This window comes from Oryza sativa, chromosome 7, assembly GCF_034140825.1.
Source record: "Oryza sativa Japonica Group chromosome 7, ASM3414082v1".
Classification (NCBI taxonomy): domain Eukaryota; kingdom Viridiplantae; phylum Streptophyta; class Magnoliopsida; order Poales; family Poaceae; genus Oryza; species Oryza sativa.
In genome coordinates this window covers 24,156,119-24,175,324 of record NC_089041.1, presented here as the reverse complement: position 1 = coordinate 24,175,324, position 19,206 = coordinate 24,156,119, and the positions used below count along the sequence as shown (strand labels likewise).

At 45.9% G+C, this 19,206-nt stretch overlaps 2 protein-coding genes across 3 annotated transcripts; one reads left to right on the top strand and one right to left on the bottom strand.

Annotated features, from left to right (window-relative positions):
* Positions 1-415: 415 nt before the first annotated feature.
* Positions 416-6,339, bottom strand: LOC4343760 (formin-like protein 13). Its single transcript, NM_001422249.1, has 4 exons — positions 5,078-6,339; positions 4,784-4,983; positions 1,818-2,059; positions 416-1,529 (listed from the first exon to the last, which is right to left on the bottom strand). The coding sequence occupies exons 1-4, from the start codon at positions 6,166-6,168 to the stop codon at positions 738-740; spliced, it is 2,325 nt and encodes a 774-aa protein (NP_001409178.1). The 5' UTR covers positions 6,169-6,339; the 3' UTR covers positions 416-737.
* Positions 6,340-15,364: 9,025 nt separating this feature from the next.
* LOC107277417 (pentatricopeptide repeat-containing protein At1g25360) lies at positions 15,365-18,757 on the top strand. Of its 2 annotated transcripts, XM_015791871.3 has the most exons (3): positions 15,365-18,109; positions 18,288-18,409; positions 18,508-18,757. In XM_015791871.3, exon 1 carries the CDS (start codon positions 15,390-15,392, stop codon positions 17,814-17,816), a length of 2,427 nt encoding a protein of 808 aa, XP_015647357.1. In that variant the 5' UTR covers positions 15,365-15,389; the 3' UTR covers positions 17,817-18,109; positions 18,288-18,409; positions 18,508-18,757. The 2 variants fall into 2 exon arrangements, with proteins under 2 accessions (XP_015647357.1, XP_015647356.1); XM_015791870.3 differs by having other exon boundaries at positions 18,288-18,757.
* Positions 18,758-19,206: the final 449 nt, after the last annotated feature.

Genomic DNA, 19,206 nt, shown 5'->3' with positions numbered 1-19,206 from the left:
CAACATTTGATGGGACATATAGAAATTATAAAAACGAAACCCAACATGACAATAAACTCTAAAAACTATAAAATCCAATTTTTAAAGGTTCCAAGAAGAATGAATAGAAATAGTGGTAGATCGAGCAAGCAAATAAAGAATGAGATGACATAAGGGGTAGCAAATGGTGTGACTTTTAAAAACTATATAATTAGAAACGCGAGGATGATAAGGTTTGGTCTTTTAAAGTCTTAAGACAATGAGATAGCTATTTAATAAATTTTAAGTAAAATCATACTAAAAAATATATGATTTTGTTTGGGTAGTGGCCGCGCAACAGCTAGTTTCTCTAAAATGACGCTACCGAGCTGATAATTGAATTGTCACTTTCGACCACGAAATCTGTTCATGACTTGTTCAAAGGTTGCATAGATTTGTTCAGCGGTAACATGACTATATTGAAAAGAAAACTGAAGTTACACTTCCAACAAATATATTTTCTCTTAATATGATAATTCTCAAACAGATGCTATTTGAGCTGAATGGTAAGAACATACTACCATAATACTGAATGCCTTTGTAGTTTGTACAGCTACCTTTCTTTAGCTTTGGTAAACATCTACTTTTAACAGTGACAGACAGTGACGACTCCCTTATTTCTGACGGTGATTACAGTCTATACACCACAATGTTCAGCTCCGGAAGAATCACTACTCTCAAATCTTATCAGCTAACCTATGCACCAAAAATGTTTGCTCCTAAGATGACGAGCTGTCCTCATCGGAGGAGCTAAGAACTCGCCGGTTCTCATTCCGATGAGGCGGCAATGAGGTACCTGCAGGGACGCGGAACGACTTACCGGAGCCCATCATCACCCTCTCCGGCGTCCTGCCGACGTCCCTGCAAACACGGTCCAGTATCAGGAGGAATTCATCCACCACCACGAATATCCTCAGAGGGTGAGGCTCCTCCTTGGTGGCGTCGCCATGGAAGTACTCCGTCGTCTCCTTCACGAGGCGCAACGCGTTCTCCTCTGCGGTTTTCATGTTCTTGATCTCTGCCTCTGCTCTTCTGAGGAAGACAACCATTGCCTGGAAGAAGTTCTCGCTCGCGCCTTGATCTGAGCAAGTCTCCTTGAGCTGTAGGACAAGCTTCACCTTCTCGAGATCGGCTTCGAGCCTCAGGATGTTGCCGCTCAGTGTGTCCATCTCCAGTGTGGCCGCTCTCTTCACGTTGGAGAGCTCACTGCTGAGCCCTGCAAGTAATTTCAAGCCGTCCCTTTTGAACTGTTCCTTGCTGCCGCTGCCAGGATTAACCGCGCTCTGATCAGAATCGAAGCCTTCTGATCGGATGATCTCTTTAACCACGAAGTGAAGCAATGTCGTTCTACCATCTGTTGACTTGATGTCTGCAAGCTTTAGGAGAGTATCAAGCTTGAAAGCCCTCGCCTCGCCTCGATTGGTTCCATCATTCATGCGGTTCCCGGTTTTTAGAACTGCATCTAGCAGCTTCAAAAAAAGTTTGCTGCTTCTTAACTCTTCACAGGCTGCCTGAAAGATTTCTGAAGGAATATTACATTTTACTCCAAAATAATTGAGAATTCAGAAGTTTGATAAGTGATCTATTTGATTTTTTTTTTTTTGGGGACAGATCACGGGTGAGAAACTTAGAATGTGTGGCATATCTTTTGTGAAGCATGAAAACACCTATCTTAAATTTACATTTTTTAAGAGAAGAGAATAATATCTAAACAGTTGGTAATTTGATATAATTGGTAGGTAAAATGGAGGAAGTATTGTAAGCTTCATGGAATGATAAGATCATCATAGCTATTTTACCTCCAATGTTCCAAAAGATTTCCTTAAATAATTCACTTCATTGTCAAAATTTGCTCTGTACAGCATCGCATCCACTCTCTCGAAGGCAAAAGGAACTCCAAGTACATCTTTCAGAAAGCGCTCTGCTGGATCAATTTTTGACAAATCGCCACTATAACCTTTTAGTTTCAATTCTTCTTCTTTTGTTGGTGCCATCTTAGCTAGTGTTTCATAGAACTCAGATCCTAAATCTTCAGGATTTCCTGGTAACACAGATTAAAACATTTATAACTAAATCAGGCAAAAGTTGCATCATTCATACTCCAAAAAGTAATGCAGTTATGCAAGAGTTTTCACTGAGTACTGTCAACTATGTTTTAAATATCACGCCAAATGTATTGAACTATTGATGAGATATGTTGGCTCTGGACAATAAACAAATACTCCAGTTGGAATGGAAGTTGTTGGATCCAAGTATCCAACATAGCCAATGAATGTTTCCATGTGACATCATAAGAAAACAACTGCATCATAGGCCCACTACTGTAGCATACACAGCATTAACCTTTTCTATAATAGGAATTCCCTAAGGAAACCGTGCATGCACGTAACAGTGATGATTAAATAATCCCACAAAGGTTCACAGCATTCATAATTCTAGTTGATGTATACCAACCACATACAGAGACGCCTAACAATTTTCGCCGGGCAAAAATTTTTTTCGCCGGGCGAGACGCCTAACAATAGAAATAATAGGAAAATCTGGGGATATAAGTCACTGTGCATGGGTAAAGAAGCAACAATTCAGTTATGGTTTCTACTGAATTTTATTTGTACACCAACAACAATAATCAATAGCGTTCACTGGTAGTTAGCCTCCCAACACAGTCGTGATCTCTGACAACTTATCACTCATGACATATGATGGAGTTTATAGCACGGAATGTGACATGCTTATCATGATGACATATGTAGTTTTTAGTACGGAATGCAATATGCCTTTATCTACAAAAAGAAAACATATTTCTTAGCATATATAGATGGTCAAATAACAACCTGAAAGATGATTGTACTATTCAAGATCAGGCAATAAAACACCTAAGTTTGGTAAGGGATGTCCCTTGACAGTAAGGCATTGATGAAACTAGACGTTTAGACCTACTACAACCACTTCTATAATTCAACCAGATTTGTTTCGGTGTACAAGAATTTCAACTGTCCTTTTTTAACAATGAGCAATGTATGTAATATCAACCAAGTTAATTTGTTATTCAATTACTTTAAGAATGGATTAGTAACTCACAAAACCTATAGAATCCTGGTTCACAAATTGGACATGATAAACTCAAGAATATTGTGTTAACATATTCACAATAAAAAATAATAGAAATTATATCACCAATTATTTCCAGCTCAAACGATAAACGAGTGACACGTCTGTAGGCCAATATAAGAGAGAAGTTGATGGTTTGTGATGAATAAAATGAGAAAACAAACCTTGAAATGAAGATGTAAGTTTAATTTGGATAATGAAAATTGGCAAGGAAGTCCTCATAATCTACGTTCTACAAACTAATAGTGCAGAAGTTCTAAAGCAACTGACAGCTCATCTGTGTGCATGCCACTAGTAAATGCAGCTATTATCACATTGAAAATACAGACATGTAATATAACATTATCACAATACAGAACAGACACGAAAAGGTAAAGCACTAGTGTCTTTGTGAAAGATGCATCTCGCCTATTCTATCCATGTCACAATCTGCCTACTGATCTCACCATGGCCTAACATGACATGACCAATGATGCTACATCACTGTTTCTTTAAAAATATATTTTTGGCAACAGACTGTATCACTGGCTATTCACAAAAGTATATGTACCAACAAATTAAAAGTTACATAACAAAAAGAAAACGTCCATGTTTCATCGCATAGTGATACTCCAGTCCAGTCACTTGCACCCACAGTCCCAGGATCTCAGCTCTAGAAACTTAACATCAACCAATAGAAGCTTATTTGGAACAAACACAGCATTGCCATGTAATCATCGGACTTATGGTGCACAAATTATCCTTGTTGGAACGCATTACATCCAGAAAATTTGATTATGAAAGTAACCCCCCACCAAAAATATAATTGAATGTGACAATGGAGGTCAAAATGCAGGACAAGTATAGGAGCCTTCTCTATCAGTTCACATCAAAATTAAAGGAAAAGGTGTCATGTTGGGGGATTGGAGAGGGAGAGAGATTCCCTGGTATGCTAGGCATGTACTCCCATATTTGTTAGGTGAGCAATACGACAATTGCTTATGCCTGAAATTTCGAGAACCTTCAGGTATAATTTGTGCGTTGGTGTAGAACAGTGTGACACTTCTAGAAATATTTACTGATTATAGTGATGAGTACAGAGTTAAATATCTCAAAAACTGCCGTTCAGTCAACAAGATTACTAAAAATATGATTTTGTAAGGACATTGAGGTCTTGGTGGCATACTGACATGTGATTTATGATTTGTGGCATACAGATGCCCCGACTTTCATTGTCGATTTCAGATGAATAGAAGAGTCAGAAATTCAACGGTAGCACAGAGTGAATTGATAAATTATGCTAACCTAGCATCTAGTAGAAAATTAAGTACAGTCAAAAAGCTGGAATTTCTCCCATTTAGCTCATCTTTCATTTCCTTCTCTGATAGCAGTAAGGTAATTCTGAGAATTTTTTTTGCCCCAGAAACCAAACAGGCTTACTCATCTTCCAAAAAAAAAAACAAACCAAATCACTTGTCAGGTACTATATGTTTGTGTGCTTAATTTAACAGTGACTAGATTGTACTACTGTGCAATGACATGTGGCCACCGGAATTGCAGAGAGCATAGCACATAACAGTAGTAGTAATTGATAAATTCCACAATGACACAGTAGTAGGGGACCAAACACCACATACGTCATGCGAGAAGTAAGAAATTGAGAGCACAATCTCACCACGCACGAGTGCACCAATCACTTCGTCGGCGGCCACGTTGAGCGATTTGAGCATGATCGCGACGTTCTGCAGCCGCTTCGGGTCAAGCAACCGCCTCTCCTGCTTCCCGGATCCCCCCCTCCTCGCCGCCGGGTCCGAGCTCCCCGCGCCGCCGCCGCCGCTGTTCAGGAACAAGCTCTCCATCGCCTCCTCGTCGACGCTGCCGCGCCATCGATAGACAGCTCAGTTGAAACAGAGAGATGGGGGTAATGTGGAAGAATGGAGGGGGGGGGGGTGAAGAGAGGGGGGCGCACCGGAATGTGTCGGAGTTCTTGACCTGATCCCACACGGTGGTGCGGCCGGAGATTGCCCGGAGCTTGTCCCAGTGCAGCGGCTTCAGGTGCGGCGGCTTGGGCGGCCGCGCGGCGCCGGAATTCTCGCCTCCCCTGTCTTCAACAGCGGGTTTGACGGGGGAACCGGTTAGTTCCAGATTGGCCAGCGCGGCGGGCGGCGGCGATTCTGCCGGGAGCGGCCGGAGCAGCCTCTGCCTCGGCGGGGGCGGCGGCGGTGGCGGACGAACAGGTCGTGGGGGATTGGTTTGCGGCGGTGCAGGCGCGGCCATGGGCGGCATGGCTGTTTGTTCCAGCGTGCTGTGCTGGCTCGTGCTCCGGCTGAACGACGACATGGCGGTCTTCGGCGCGGTGTAGTACGTGGCCTGGTCCTCCTCGTCGGTGGAATACCCCGTGGTGGTCAACGGCGGAGTGGACGGTGGCGGAGGCGGGGGTTGCGATTCCGGCCGCTTCAGCGGCGGCAACGGCCGGAGGTCAGGGCTCGGCTGCTTCAGCAGCGGGAGCGGGCGGAGGTCCGGGCTCTTTTCGTGCTGGCGCACCTCCACCAGCGTCGTGAGCGGGTCGAGGTATATCGCGTCCGACGCCGTCGAGCTCGGCGGCGGCGACCGGTGCTGGCGGGAGCTGCTCCCGACATCGCTAGGGACTCTCGCCGCCACCGCCGCCGCCGCCCCCACCGCCCGCTTCGCGGCGCGGTCGCCGTCGTCCTCCTCCTCGCGTCGTCGTCGCCGCAGCAGGAGGCAGCAGGAGTAGGACGCCACCGCGAGCGCCACGAGGCCCGCCGAGAGCGCGATGGCGACGGTGTTCATGACGGTGGTCGTCGACCGCCCCCCGCCGGTGGTGGCCGACGCCGCGGCCGCAGGCGGCGGCGGCGGGACGGCCTCGCTCCCGGACATCGGCGGCGGCGGCGACCACTCGATTGGGAAGAACGGCTGGTGGAGCGACCGCCGCCGCACAACCCCACCGCCGGCGCCGGCGACCTCCACCTCCGCCGCCACACATAATTGAGCACCCACTAACAACGCAATCGCCGTGCTCAGTGCAACTCTCCTCCTCATACCCGAAAGAAATTCGAACTCCTCCGGTAAATTTTCTCTGAAATTTTCAAAAAATTCCAGCGTCGTTGGCTCACTTCCTTCTCGTGGCGTGGTTTTCGTTAGGAGAAAGTTGGAGAGGCTTTGCCTCGCCAGGAGTGGCAAATGCGAGCGTTTGCCCCCCCCCCCCCCCCCCCACGCGAAGCGAAGCGCTCCTCTCTTCCAGAAATCCTCCTCTCACCGACACGTGGGCCCGGGTATCTCGCATGCCCCACCAGCCAGCGACTAACCGCAAGCCGCCACTTCGGCGTGTTGAACCGGGGCGCGGTCACAAAAACACGCGAAACGCCTGGCCATCAGCACCTACCCAATGAGACGTGGGCCACATCCCCAGGTGGGCCCCAGACGTCAGCTTCAGGGGGGAACAATAATAAATGAAGAGGAATTCCAGGGGCTCCAGAAACAACCAAACGCGGAGGCCCAGTGGGGAAGAAGCGGCCACGCTGGCGCCGGTGCTTCCCCCCTTCCGCTGGCACCAGCTACCCCACCAAAGGTGGGTCCCATATGTCAGTGAAGGTAGCGGATGCTTTGGGGGGCTGAGACGACGTGAGATGTGGGAGTGTCCCCTGCGCGACGGTCTTGTCGTCTGCGGTGACACACTGTTGGTGCGTGCGTGTCATCAGTGGGTTCCGGCTGACGTGGCGAGTTCCGCGCGATGTTACGTGCGGCCTGAAAGCGGAGTGGCCGTTTCACTCTACATAGCGGCGAAACAGTGCGCTGCTACACGGTGTAGCATCTAGTACTAGTAGTAGAAGTAACATGTATGGAGTCTGTACAGTGGCAGGTAGCTTGCACAGGTATGGGATTGATGGAGCTCGCGAATTGTAGCCGGTGATCTGTGCAAGACAAATCGTCAAATCGCGAGTTGCGGGACCAGCGTTTCTCAGACCACCGGACCGGGATTATCGTGTCCCGACGATAAGCGGTACCCATAGTAACCATGACAAATCGTATAAAATTTATCAAAATTTTAAATTAATTTTTAAATTTAGTTAAATTTAAGGAGGTTATTGCGGTTTCTTTTAGGACATGTATAAAGATAGAGTCAGATATAAGCTCTACGTTATCTAGAGAGTAGCATTCTACAGCAGATAGAGACAATATGATCTCTAATCATTAATGTATCAAAAATATTTTTTCTTACTCTTCTTTCCTTTCTTTCACTACCATGCAACAAAATTTGCTCAAATAAATACTAAGAGTCGACTCTGAGCCGTTATCATGCATAACAACTGTGGACCCCCGTTTTTATAACAGGAATCAATCGTGTAAACAGTACCATTTCCCTGGATCAAGTAGTCTGGTACACACGAATTCATAGCTGAAATACCAAATACACATACACGAATGTCTAGTACGAATTATTACATCATAAGCCTGCAGGCATAGTCTTAAATCATCGGACCAAGCGGTCCGGAATACATCCAAAAGCAGAAATAGGTAAGGCAGCAGAATTTAAGCAGCGGCATGCCATTGCCACAGGCAACGACCGTACTAAGACCTATTGGGCGCCTTCGTCTTCATCTCCCTCCTGGTAGTAGGCATAGGGATCCTCCGAAGCTTCATCTCCCGCTTCTGATAAATTTTATATTTGCAAGGGTGAGTACCAACCGTACTCAGCAAGCCACCACAGCAATGATGCACATGACAGAGGATTTCAAAGGATGGCTATGGTTCATTTGCGCAAAGCAAGTTTTATAATTCTTTTCACAAGCCTAAGACCTAGCAAAGACTAATCAAGTTTTAATACCATTGTTCATATTAAACAATGACGGTTCTGTCCACCATCCATTGTGATCCCAAGGATAGCTTCCCGCCATAGAGTCGTTATGATTTTCTGAGGACGTCCACATTCCCGCCTCTCAGGAAGTGGCTCCATCAGCATAAAAATTATCATGCAATATTCCATCCCACTCAAGTTAAAGAATTTAGAGTCTAGCCAAGTGTAATACATGTCCCAGTGCTCATTAACCGCGAGCACGGCTATTCGAATAGATTTGGTTTACTCACACTGTAGTGGATGTACACTTTACCCGCACTCCGCGACTGCCCAACACATGAGCCTCATCCCAACACATGAGACGCGTCACGGCAAAGCTTTTCGATAACCTCGCATTGGCAGTACCCGCTCCATGAACTTTACATCCTCATGCACTCTAGGCGTCATACGTTTCTAGCAGTGAGAGGAGTTCTGGCGCTCCCGGGAAGGGAAAAACACACACTCCTACGTTGCTTCTTGTCGTTGAACCCAGTCCATCATGATTGTTCTCTTATGGGTATCCTCATGTAGTATTGCCAAGCCAGCCTCTGACCATCCGGAATAGGCATCCGCCATTCACCTGGCCATCCGAACCGGGCATCTGCCAGCAGACTGCTGCCACATCACACAGCTAAAAGAAGACCACTACGCATGGATACTGCCTCCGCTCAGCTATCCACTCCGCTAGGTCTATACCCATACGAGAAGTGCGGTTGTACGGGGGGTCGTTTCATGCTTAACTTCATGGCTCGTTCCTTAATTGACCAGGGACGGCACTAGCCTTTTCCGGACACCACCCAAATCCTCCAGCCGCCCCAGTCGAAAACAGTTGTTTAACTTTTTTTTCCTTTCACAAATCATGTCATCAATATCATGGCAATGTGGCGCTCATGTCTCCACATGCCGCATCTCAATTACCTTCCCAAAGGTAATTGCCCAAGCATATAGCATTTGATAAATATGAGTATGCATGATTCTAGAATAGCATTTCTAAGCAATTGTCATAATTGACTAGAGACTCATACGTAAACATGGTTACGAAGGAATAAGGGGTAAACAATAATCAAGGCATGGCATAATTACAAGTAGGATATTCATAATTGCATGCAATTTTATTTGTAAACAAAACAACTTCGCAATTGGGATCAACATGTTCAAGGAATAGTGATGACTTGCCTTGCTCAAGGTCTTGCGGGTCTTGGCCTTCACCCGGATCCGCGGCTCCCTCGGTCTCTATAATTATGTGCGAAAGAACAATTTGAATTCGATTAGAATTCAAACAAAATCCAAATAAATCCAAATGAAAGTCGAATGCGAAAGTCGATTCCTTTATTTTAACTTTATTATTCGCGAACTAAGGCAAACCCAATTTCGATTCAAACTATTTTGCGGGTATAAATGTTTTGTTGTCATAAGTTTTTAATTTAATCTACCCGAGCATTATATCCATATAATAGGTTAGAGATTTCTATCGCGAGCTAAATATCGGACGAAATCCTAGAAATATTATATGATTTAATTTAGTCTATGACTAGATGATTAAATATAATACACGGCTAAAATCCCTAGGAATTAAATCCGAATTTCTACCGTGAATTGATTACTTATAGGGATTACCCAAAAAAATAATCTATAATAATCCATAAGAATTCATCTATTTGTTTAGTTATTAACTACATCTAAATTATTACCGCGAATTGATTTCTTATAGAAATTGCCAAGAATAATCCATAATTTATATTAAATTTTGCAATTCTATGACTATAATTAACCTATAAAATTCCAATTATTTTAAATTTTCTAAACTTCCCTAATCTCCCTCTAATTTCCTTTTTTTGTCTCTTTTTCTTTTCCTCTCTTTCTTTTTCTCTCTCTCTGCCGGCCTCTCTTTTCCTCTCCCTCTCTCTCTCTGCCAGCCTCTCTTTTCCTCTCCCTCTCTCTCTCGGCTCTCTCTCCCACCCGAGCGGTGGCGGCGGTGGACGCGAGGGGAACGGAGGGCGGCTCACCGGCGGCAGCAGCGGCGACGACGGCGGCAGCGACGGTGGCGCACGGCGGCGCGGGAGTGGCGGCACGAGAACGGCGGTGCGGGGGCACGGGAACGGCGGCGCGGCGGCACGGGAACGGCGGCGCGGCAGCACGAAGGCGGCGGTGCGGCGGCACTACGGCGGCGGCGCGGTAAAAAGGGAGGTGATGGAGGGGAATGGGTGTGGGGGAGAAAAGAAGGGCTGGGGGGTTTTATAGGGTGTGAGAGAGAGGAGAGAGAGGGGGCGGTGAAGGAGGGTGAGGCGACGGCGGCGCGGCAGCGCGGGGCACGAGGCGGCGATGGGACGCGCGCGGCGACGGGACGCGCGCGGCGATGGGACGGCGCGGCGTGACGGCGATGGCGACGGCGGTGTAGGGCTCGAGGCGGCGACGGCAATGGCACGTGGCGACGGCGACGGTGCGCGGCGCAGCGGCGGGCGATGGGACACGCGCGTGACGGGACGGGTGGTGACAGGGCGGCAGCGGTGGCGCGCGGCGCGAGGCGGGTCGCGACGGCGACGGTGACAGCGTGGCAGCGGCGACACGGGGTGCAAGGCGATGTGACGGGCGAGCGGCGACGGCGACAGCGGTAGCGGCGGTGCGCGGCGCGAGGCGTGGGGCGCGGGCGCGGCGTCGGCGCGGCAGCGGGGCAGGGTTAGGCTAGGGGACCTCGTCGAACACCTGGCGGCCGATGAATAGTGCCGTTTTCTATTTACCCGATTTAAGCCTATTTATTTATTTAAAATTGATTCTATAAACCTTAATTTTTGTACAAATGAAGTTCACTCAATATTTGTGTTATTCCATCCAATGGGTCCATCCTTGATTAATTTTACCCATATTTTATTTTTATATAATTTTCTTGAATTTAATTAGAGTTAATTCTTATTCCGACACTTTTCAATTTAATTGATACAAATATAGTCGTAATAATATTTTACTCATTTCTATCCTCACTAAATATTATTTTAAATTGTACTTTAATTATTTACTTAGTCAATTTACTTTTCAGGGTTTATTCCTAACTAATTATCCATTATTCGCGATTTATAAACTCCGAAATCAAAATTCAATAAAATAATCGAACAAAATTGGCATGATGCAACTTTATTTAAAAAGTTTTTGAAGATCCGTATTTTTAGAGTTTAGATTTTGTCGTCGAATTTTTAGGGTGTTACAACAACCATACTCTTTTTTCTTTTTTCTATGTTATTAAATTTACTTGTATAGAAATAGAAAGACCACTAATAAAAACCGTTGTACGAGTCCTTAGTACCCTATAACTGCGCGATTATCGGCGGTTTGGAAAACTCTGGTGGGGACAATGGGCCTTGGCACAAACGTGGCATCGGCGCATCGCCAACATTGTCAAGCTGGCATGAAAATTGTGACATAAACCGTGCCGGAGATAGGGGACACACAGAGAGAAGATTTCAGACGCCGTGACGAGAAAAAACTTTGACTGGAACCGCGACTGTGGCATGAGAAACGGACGGACAGTACGTTCTCTGCTGGCCTTGGCGTGTACTCACTCCGTCTCATTATAAGCGCAACCATAAGTTTCCGCATCCAACTTTAATCGTTCGTCTTATTTAAAAATTTTTTATAATTTGTATTTTTATTGTTATGAGATGATAAAACATGAATAGTACTTTACTCGTAACTTATGTTTTTAAATTTTTTTCAAAATTTTTTCAAATAAGACGGACGGTTAAAGTTGGGTGCGAAAAACCACGGCTGCACTTATAATGTGACGGAGGTAAGTCTACGAGTAAGCATCAGCTACCGTGCTCGCTCTTCAGTACGACGACGGCCCAGCGGCCAGCGTACTAGAAAATGGACAGCATATGCAGCGTGCTATCTGACGTTGTGATGGACGAGCGCGCGAGTGCCAGCATGCAATCCAGTGGGATACGAAAATGGCCAAGCCGTTCATGATTCACGTGTGAACCTGAAACTTTTCAGGATCAATTCATTCCGCTTTTGACACGCAGATTTTTTTTTGTCGCTTCACCCGTTGCATATGCGCGATTGTGCAATGCAACTAATCTCGCACGTACGCTCACTAATCAAGCAAGGATAATGGCGCCAAGGAAATCAAGAACGCAAGCTTCCGTCCGTCCGTTGTCGCCGTGCTCGCGGATCCTACTACTCGAGAACGGAATGCGTGCTGCTGAGATTTGATCGGAAGTTACACCGTCGATCGATCGGGATCGACGTCTCGCTGTTACATCCATGGCAGAATCATGAGGCCCTGAAAATTCTGAAAGGCGAGAGGCGACCTATGCCTCAAAGGTAGCTAGTGTGCGGTAGGAAGGTAGCTTTGCTGCTTGGTTGTTTCTATCCTCTAGCTGTCTCAGCGCGCACACTGAAGCGTCCGGCTTCATTATGTTTATCAACCAAATTTTAAATTTTCAACCTTAAATTTGTAGCTGATTTTAGAAATTTTTTTCATCAAAATTTATTTTTTAGCATTCTGCTTTAGTTTGCTCTTTTTGGAATACGTAAAAGGATTACACAGAGGAATAAAATTTACACAGATGACGAAAAAAAAAGAAGGGGTGGGGGAGGAGGGGTTGGGAATAAAAGGAGGAAAAAGAGAAAAACGAGAACTTAAACCTATTCTTGCGATTACAATGGGACGACTAAAAGACCTAATACGCTAGGAAGGCAGTGTTGGCGACAGGGGATGGGCAAGATACCAAAGGGCGGCCTCTTGCGCCATGCCTATTACCACATCGGACCAGGGCAGAGAACAGTTATTGAACACACGATTGTTCCGTTCCTTCCAAATGGAACGCGCACCAAGGGTCACGACCGTGTCGAATCCATAACGATGCTCCTGCGGAACGTTGAGTTGGCAAGAGCAGTGCCACTCGTGGAAGGAAACATCGTCAGAGAGGAAGCAATGTAGGAGCTCAAGGCTCGATAGGACGGTCCACCACAACTGGAGGGACTCCTCCTTTAGTTTGTTATTAGCACGTATATGAAAGTTTTATTTACAAATTACTTTTCATTTGTAAATACGTCGTTTGGTTTATTCCATATTTCCACATGCCTGTCGTCCACAGCTAGCTCAGCTGCGTCGCCGACGCAGACGCCGAGTGCGCATGCCCGGCCCGCGCGATGGTTGCGGTTGGGAGATGGCGACCGTTTCGTCAGGTTCTCGCTGCTGCTGCCGCCGGAATCGCTGAAGATTTGTTCTTTGTGCTAGCCAGAATCCGTTGGTCTGACTAGCCTGGAGCTCAATAATTCACTTGTAACGGGTGACAGACTGACAGCTAGTGTGTTGGTCAGATCAGTGTGATCTGAGTACCATTTGGTATGTAATAACGGGCAGATGGCCCGTTAATTAGCGAGATCGATCGATCGATCGATCTTCAGGCGATAATTATCATCTTTAGGCGTTGCCTTTACATACATTCCATCCTGTGGGCATCAATCATGGCTACATATGGATTGATGGAGTGCATTCGACGACATGGTTTAGTGGTGACAGAAGTACCACTCTTTTAAAGTCACATTCTTTGGTAGGGTTTGATCCTGCTTCTTTGGCATCGATTCCTTGCTTAAAACGGTTCAGCTTACAATTTATAAAGCTGTACTTTGTTGGATCACGGTTTGGGACTTGGAGCATGTAGGAGGACATAAAACCAGTGACATGCTCTGACACGCCGATCGAGATTAAAATGCCAAAGTTGACAATTGCACATGTTTCTTTATGATGTGGCTTGACACTTTTAGGTGGTTAGTTATTTGGTTCATTGACCCTATTTTGACTTCCTTAGCCATGTGGTTCCGAACTTGTGGAAACCATTCCATTGGTCACTTTGTGCCAAAACATAACTAATTAAGGCTGTATGTGAGTCTGTGACATTAGTTAATCATAAACCAAACATGGTCCTATAATAACGAATTTCAACAAAGAACCCCACCTTTTAGCAAGCTTTGTTGCATCAGGTTTTCGAGGTTGGAAGGAAGTTCAGAGGTGGTTAGAAAACGGTGATTATTGGGAAAATTGACTCTCAGCATGGAAAACTGGGAGTCAACCACATTAGGGCCGTTTCCACTCGTTGCTTACACGATCACCGCGAATCAACGCTATGTTTTCCCAATTTTTGTGCATTGATCGGTCACGCCGATGTTTCTTTTTATTATCCTCGACATCCACAACGTGATATTAACAAAAGATGCCAACACCGTGTCATGGTAACAATCACTTCAGAGAAACGCACAGGGATCATCCGACTAGTTTCACAAGATGGTGGATTACGACCTGGATTTGAAGCCTCACCCATTCTAATTATTTGATATTAGGTTCTTCCCTAGTATTCATGTTTTTTTAGCGATCACTTCACATTCTTCTTGTCCAAAAAACGTTAACCATCTCTATCCTAAGCTAAATGTTGGAGGGTGTTCGTAGTGCAGTCCTTGATCAATGCAAGTGAAGGGATTGGATGAGGGATGCTGCCACGTCACACCTGATCGTCAGTGACTCCTTTGTAATCAAACCGGCAGTGTACTATATTATGTTAGTACGTAGTAGATCAGTAGATGCAGTGGATGCAACGGTGCGCTGCCAATCTGATTCTAGGGTGATCGTGTTTAGGCTAAACATATTATGTTAGTAGGTAGTAGTAGATTAGAAATCTTCAGTGTACCTCCAGTTACAGGAGAGAAAGTGGCATGGAGAAGAATTGTGAGATTCTCTGTCATAGATACGTAAGAGCCGGTACAGTAAAACACATAATTAAATATCAGGTCGGAAACGTGTCGCTGGTTTCTACTCCCTCCATTTCAGAACGTATTAACCTATAATTGAATAAGACCCATCCTAGAACATGTCATCCCATTCTAGATTGCTACATTCTAGAAAGTAGGTAGTATCTTTTAAGCTAAAGACATATTTATGAGCGTGTAAGTATAGTGTTGTGTGTAATAACATATGTGCTTGTGTACTACCGTGTAATCCAAAAAAAAATGCTCTAGAGGTCAGGGTTCACAATTCCGATGAAAACCGGTCAAATTCCGCAAAATTTCGACGTTTTGACACGGTTTGGAATTAAGTTTCGATTAGAATTTCGAAGGTTAAACATTAGATTTGGTCGAAATTCAGTCGAAATTTATCAAAAACCGATCAAAATTTATCGAAAACCGTGATATCGATGTGGCTCGAAATTTAGTGGTCAACCGGTAATGTAAACCCTGCTAGAGGTGCCTCCTCTTGCTCTTCAATACTCCATAGAACATTGCTATGCTCAGAAACATTTGAACACCTGAAAGTAATGTTCAGAAATCCGCTAACCCGCCAAACGCCTGAACCCAACCAAAGGCCCACGCCCAATTGAACACTGGGCCGCGCGGCGCGCGCTCCGAATTGCCCCGACCACCACGCCAACGCGCGATGCGGCCATGGCGGCCGCCGCCGACCGCCGTCGCCTCCCTCGCCCACCAATGCTCCCTCCTCCTCCGCCGCCTCGCCGAGCGCCACTCGCCGGCCCCGACCTGCCCCTCCTCCTCCTTCCTCCGCGCCCTCCGCTGCCTCCACGCCCGCCTTCTCACCGCCGACCTCCTCCACGCCCCGTCCCACCCCCACCTCACCCTCCGCCTCATCCACCTCTACACCCTCTCCCCCGACCTCGCCACCCCCGCGGCTCTCTTCCGCTCGGACCCCGACCCGGGCCCCGTCGCCGCCACCTCCCTCGTCGCCGCGCACGCCGCCGCCGGCCGCCTCCGGGACGCCGCCGCCTTCTTCGACGCCGTCCCGCCCGCCCGCCGCGACACCGTGCTCCACAACGCCATGATGTCCGCGTTCGCGAGGGCGTCCCTCGCCGCGCCCGCGGTCTCCGTGTTCCACGCCCTGCTGGGCTCCGGCTCACTCCGCCCCGACGATTACTCCTTCACCGCGCTCATCAGCGCCGTCGGCCAGATGCACAACCTCGCCGCGCCACACTGCACGCAGCTGCACTGCTCCGTGCTCAAGTCCGGCGCGGCGGCTGTCTTGTCTGTGTCCAATGCGCTCATTGCTCTGTACATGAAGTGCGACACGCCTGAGGCCTCCTGGGACGCACGGAAGGTGCTCGACGAAATGCCGGATAAGGATGACCTCACATGGACCACTATGGTCGTCGGCTATGTCAGGAGAGGCGATGTCAATGCTGCTAGATCAGTTTTTGAGGAGGTTGATGGTAAGTTTGATGTCGTGTGGAATGCGATGATCTCAGGGTATGTCCAATCGGGAATGTGTGCAGACGCCTTTGAGCTATTCAGGAGGATGGTGTCGGAAAAGGTTCCGCTTGATGAGTTCACTTTTACTAGCGTCCTGAGTGCGTGTGCAAATGCTGGATTCTTTGTGCATGGGAAGTCAGTCCATGGTCAGATTATTCGGTTACAGCCGAATTTCGTTCCTGAGGCAGCATTGCCTGTTAACAATGCGTTAGTGACTTTGTACTCGAAGGGTGGAAAGATTGTGATTGCGAAGAGGATATTTGACACTATGAATCTGAAGGATGTTGTTTCTTGGAACACCATTTTGTCGGGATACATTGACAGCGGCTGTTTGGACAAAGCAGTTGAGGTATTTAAGGTGATGCCATATAAAAACGATTTGTCATGGATGGTGATGGTCTCAGGATATGTCCACGGAGGGCTTTCAGAAGATGCTCTGAAACTGTTTAACCAGATGAGAGCTGAGGATGTCAAACCATGCGACTACACCTATGCGGGTGCAATAGCTGCCTGTGGTGAACTTGGAGCGCTGAAGCATGGAAGGCAGCTCCACGCACATCTTGTACAGTGTGGATTTGAGGCAAGCAATTCTGCCGGAAATGCACTTCTAACAATGTATGCCAAATGTGGCGCTGTGAACGATGCTCGTCTTGTGTTCCTTGTGATGCCCAATTTAGACTCTGTCTCGTGGAATGCCATGATTTCAGCTCTTGGGCAACATGGACACGGTAGAGAGGCACTTGAGCTATTTGACCAGATGGTTGCTGAAGGCATAGATCCTGACCGAATTTCTTTCCTCACAATTTTGACAGCATGTAACCATGCTGGTTTGGTAGATGAAGGCTTCCATTATTTTGAGTCCATGAAGAGGGACTTTGGCATTAGTCCTGGAGAAGATCATTATGCACGGCTGATAGATTTACTTGGTCGCTCTGGAAGAATTGGAGAAGCTAGAGATTTGATCAAGACAATGCCTTTTGAGCCTACCCCGTCCATTTGGGAGGCGATTCTCTCTGGCTGTCGGACTAATGGAGATATGGAATTTGGTGCTTATGCAGCTGACCAGCTGTTTCGGATGATACCACAGCATGATGGAACATACATCCTACTGTCTAACACATATTCAGCTGCTGGACGTTGGGTCGATGCTGCAAGAGTTAGAAAGCTAATGCGTGATCGTGGGGTCAAGAAGGAGCCTGGGTGCAGTTGGATAGAAGTAGGAAGTAAAATCCATGTGTTTCTTGTTGGTGATACAAAACATCCAGAAGCACAGGAAGTCTACCAATTCCTTGAAGTGATTGGTGCTAGGATGAGAAAGCTGGGATATGTTCCTGATACAAAGTTTGTGTTGCATGATATGGAGCCTCATGAAAAGGAATACATATTATTTGCACATAGTGAGAAGCTGGCAGTTGGATTTGGACTTCTAAAGTTGCCTCCTGGAGCTACAGTTACTGTTTTAAAAAACTTGAGAATATGTGGTGACTGTCATACTGCAATGATGTTCATGTCAAAGGCGGTTGGACGGGAAATTGTTGTTAGAGATGTCAGGCGGTTTCATCATTTCAAGGATGGAGAATGTTCATGTGGTAATTATTGGTGAATATTTTTTTCTGCGGTCACAGCAGCATGACTTCTGACAGTTGTTCGTGAGGTCCCTGACTCAAACAGAGGGATTGAATATGAATCCAGGAGAATCCGAGAATGGACTAATTCAGATTGCTGGCAAAGTCGTGGAGAAACTTGGCATTTCATGAGGGACATGTCAGTTGTGATCTTATATTTGATCCATTAAGATCATATTCATAAATAGCTGACATATTGATGTGTTTAATGGTACAATGGGTATCAAGGTTACAGGGCTGTCAATGATTATCTTCCACAAATCCCTTTTAGGTAAGCATCAATGATCAATCGATGATTTCTTTGGCATCCAGTAGCATTATCATGTCATAATCATGCATATTTGATATTCCATAATCAGTTTGCACCAGCTCAAGTTTCTGAAGCTAGTGTGAATGTGCAAACCAAGTAACCGTCTTCTCTTCGGTTAAAATTTTTCCCATCATGACAGTTTCAGGTTCTGTACTGATGTTATATTGAGTGACTAAATGGTGAAGGAGAAGCTCAATCAGCAATGGGAACTTTTGGGGGGTTGGACGTCACATGAGATTTTCGGTCGTTTTCACAACGCTGGTATAGCTGAACATCCGCACAGTTTTTCTTTTGTTAAAATAACCCTTTTCCCCTCATTTTGCAAGAATGAACCACTTTAGGATCTGTGCACTCTGCAGGCCAGATAATCGGTAATGAGCCTTTAGATCCTGTTTTTAGGGAACAAGAAACAGATGGCTTGTTTGAGTGAATTCCCAAGCAATTTTGCTGCACCATCCATTAAAGCCAATACATTAAAGACTATGGTAACTATCAAATATTATGTTTTACTTCCAACTTCTTGCTAGTTAGAGAAAAAGAGAAACATTTGCACTCCGCAACTTTGTCTTTTCTTCCCATTAGCAGAGACATAAGGAAACATTTACACCACTATATTGTCACATGGATCTAAATTATAATACTAAGATAGATTGATCGATATTGTTGTATGTAAAACATGAATTTTTGTAAATGTAGATCTAAATTATAACAATGCTGAAACATGGATCTAAATTATAACAATATAGATCGATCCACATTATGTACATGAATTGTCTTTGCATAATCTGTAAGGCTCAGAAATTTATGTTTCATTTATTTTATAAAGTATCTGAGTGGAGAGATGACATTCATTGTTACCGTAAAAGTTCAAAAATTTTAACACCGAAGTTCCTCGATATTATTAAAGATGGGTTCAACTATTGTGATGTCTACATGGCTTAATAACATAGTACGGTATTTGTTTCATGTAACACCTACGTAGTACTAGAAGTAAAACTAAAAATGAGAACACCGATAGAACCACATCTCAATATTATCGAAGAGTTCTAAAAAAAAAT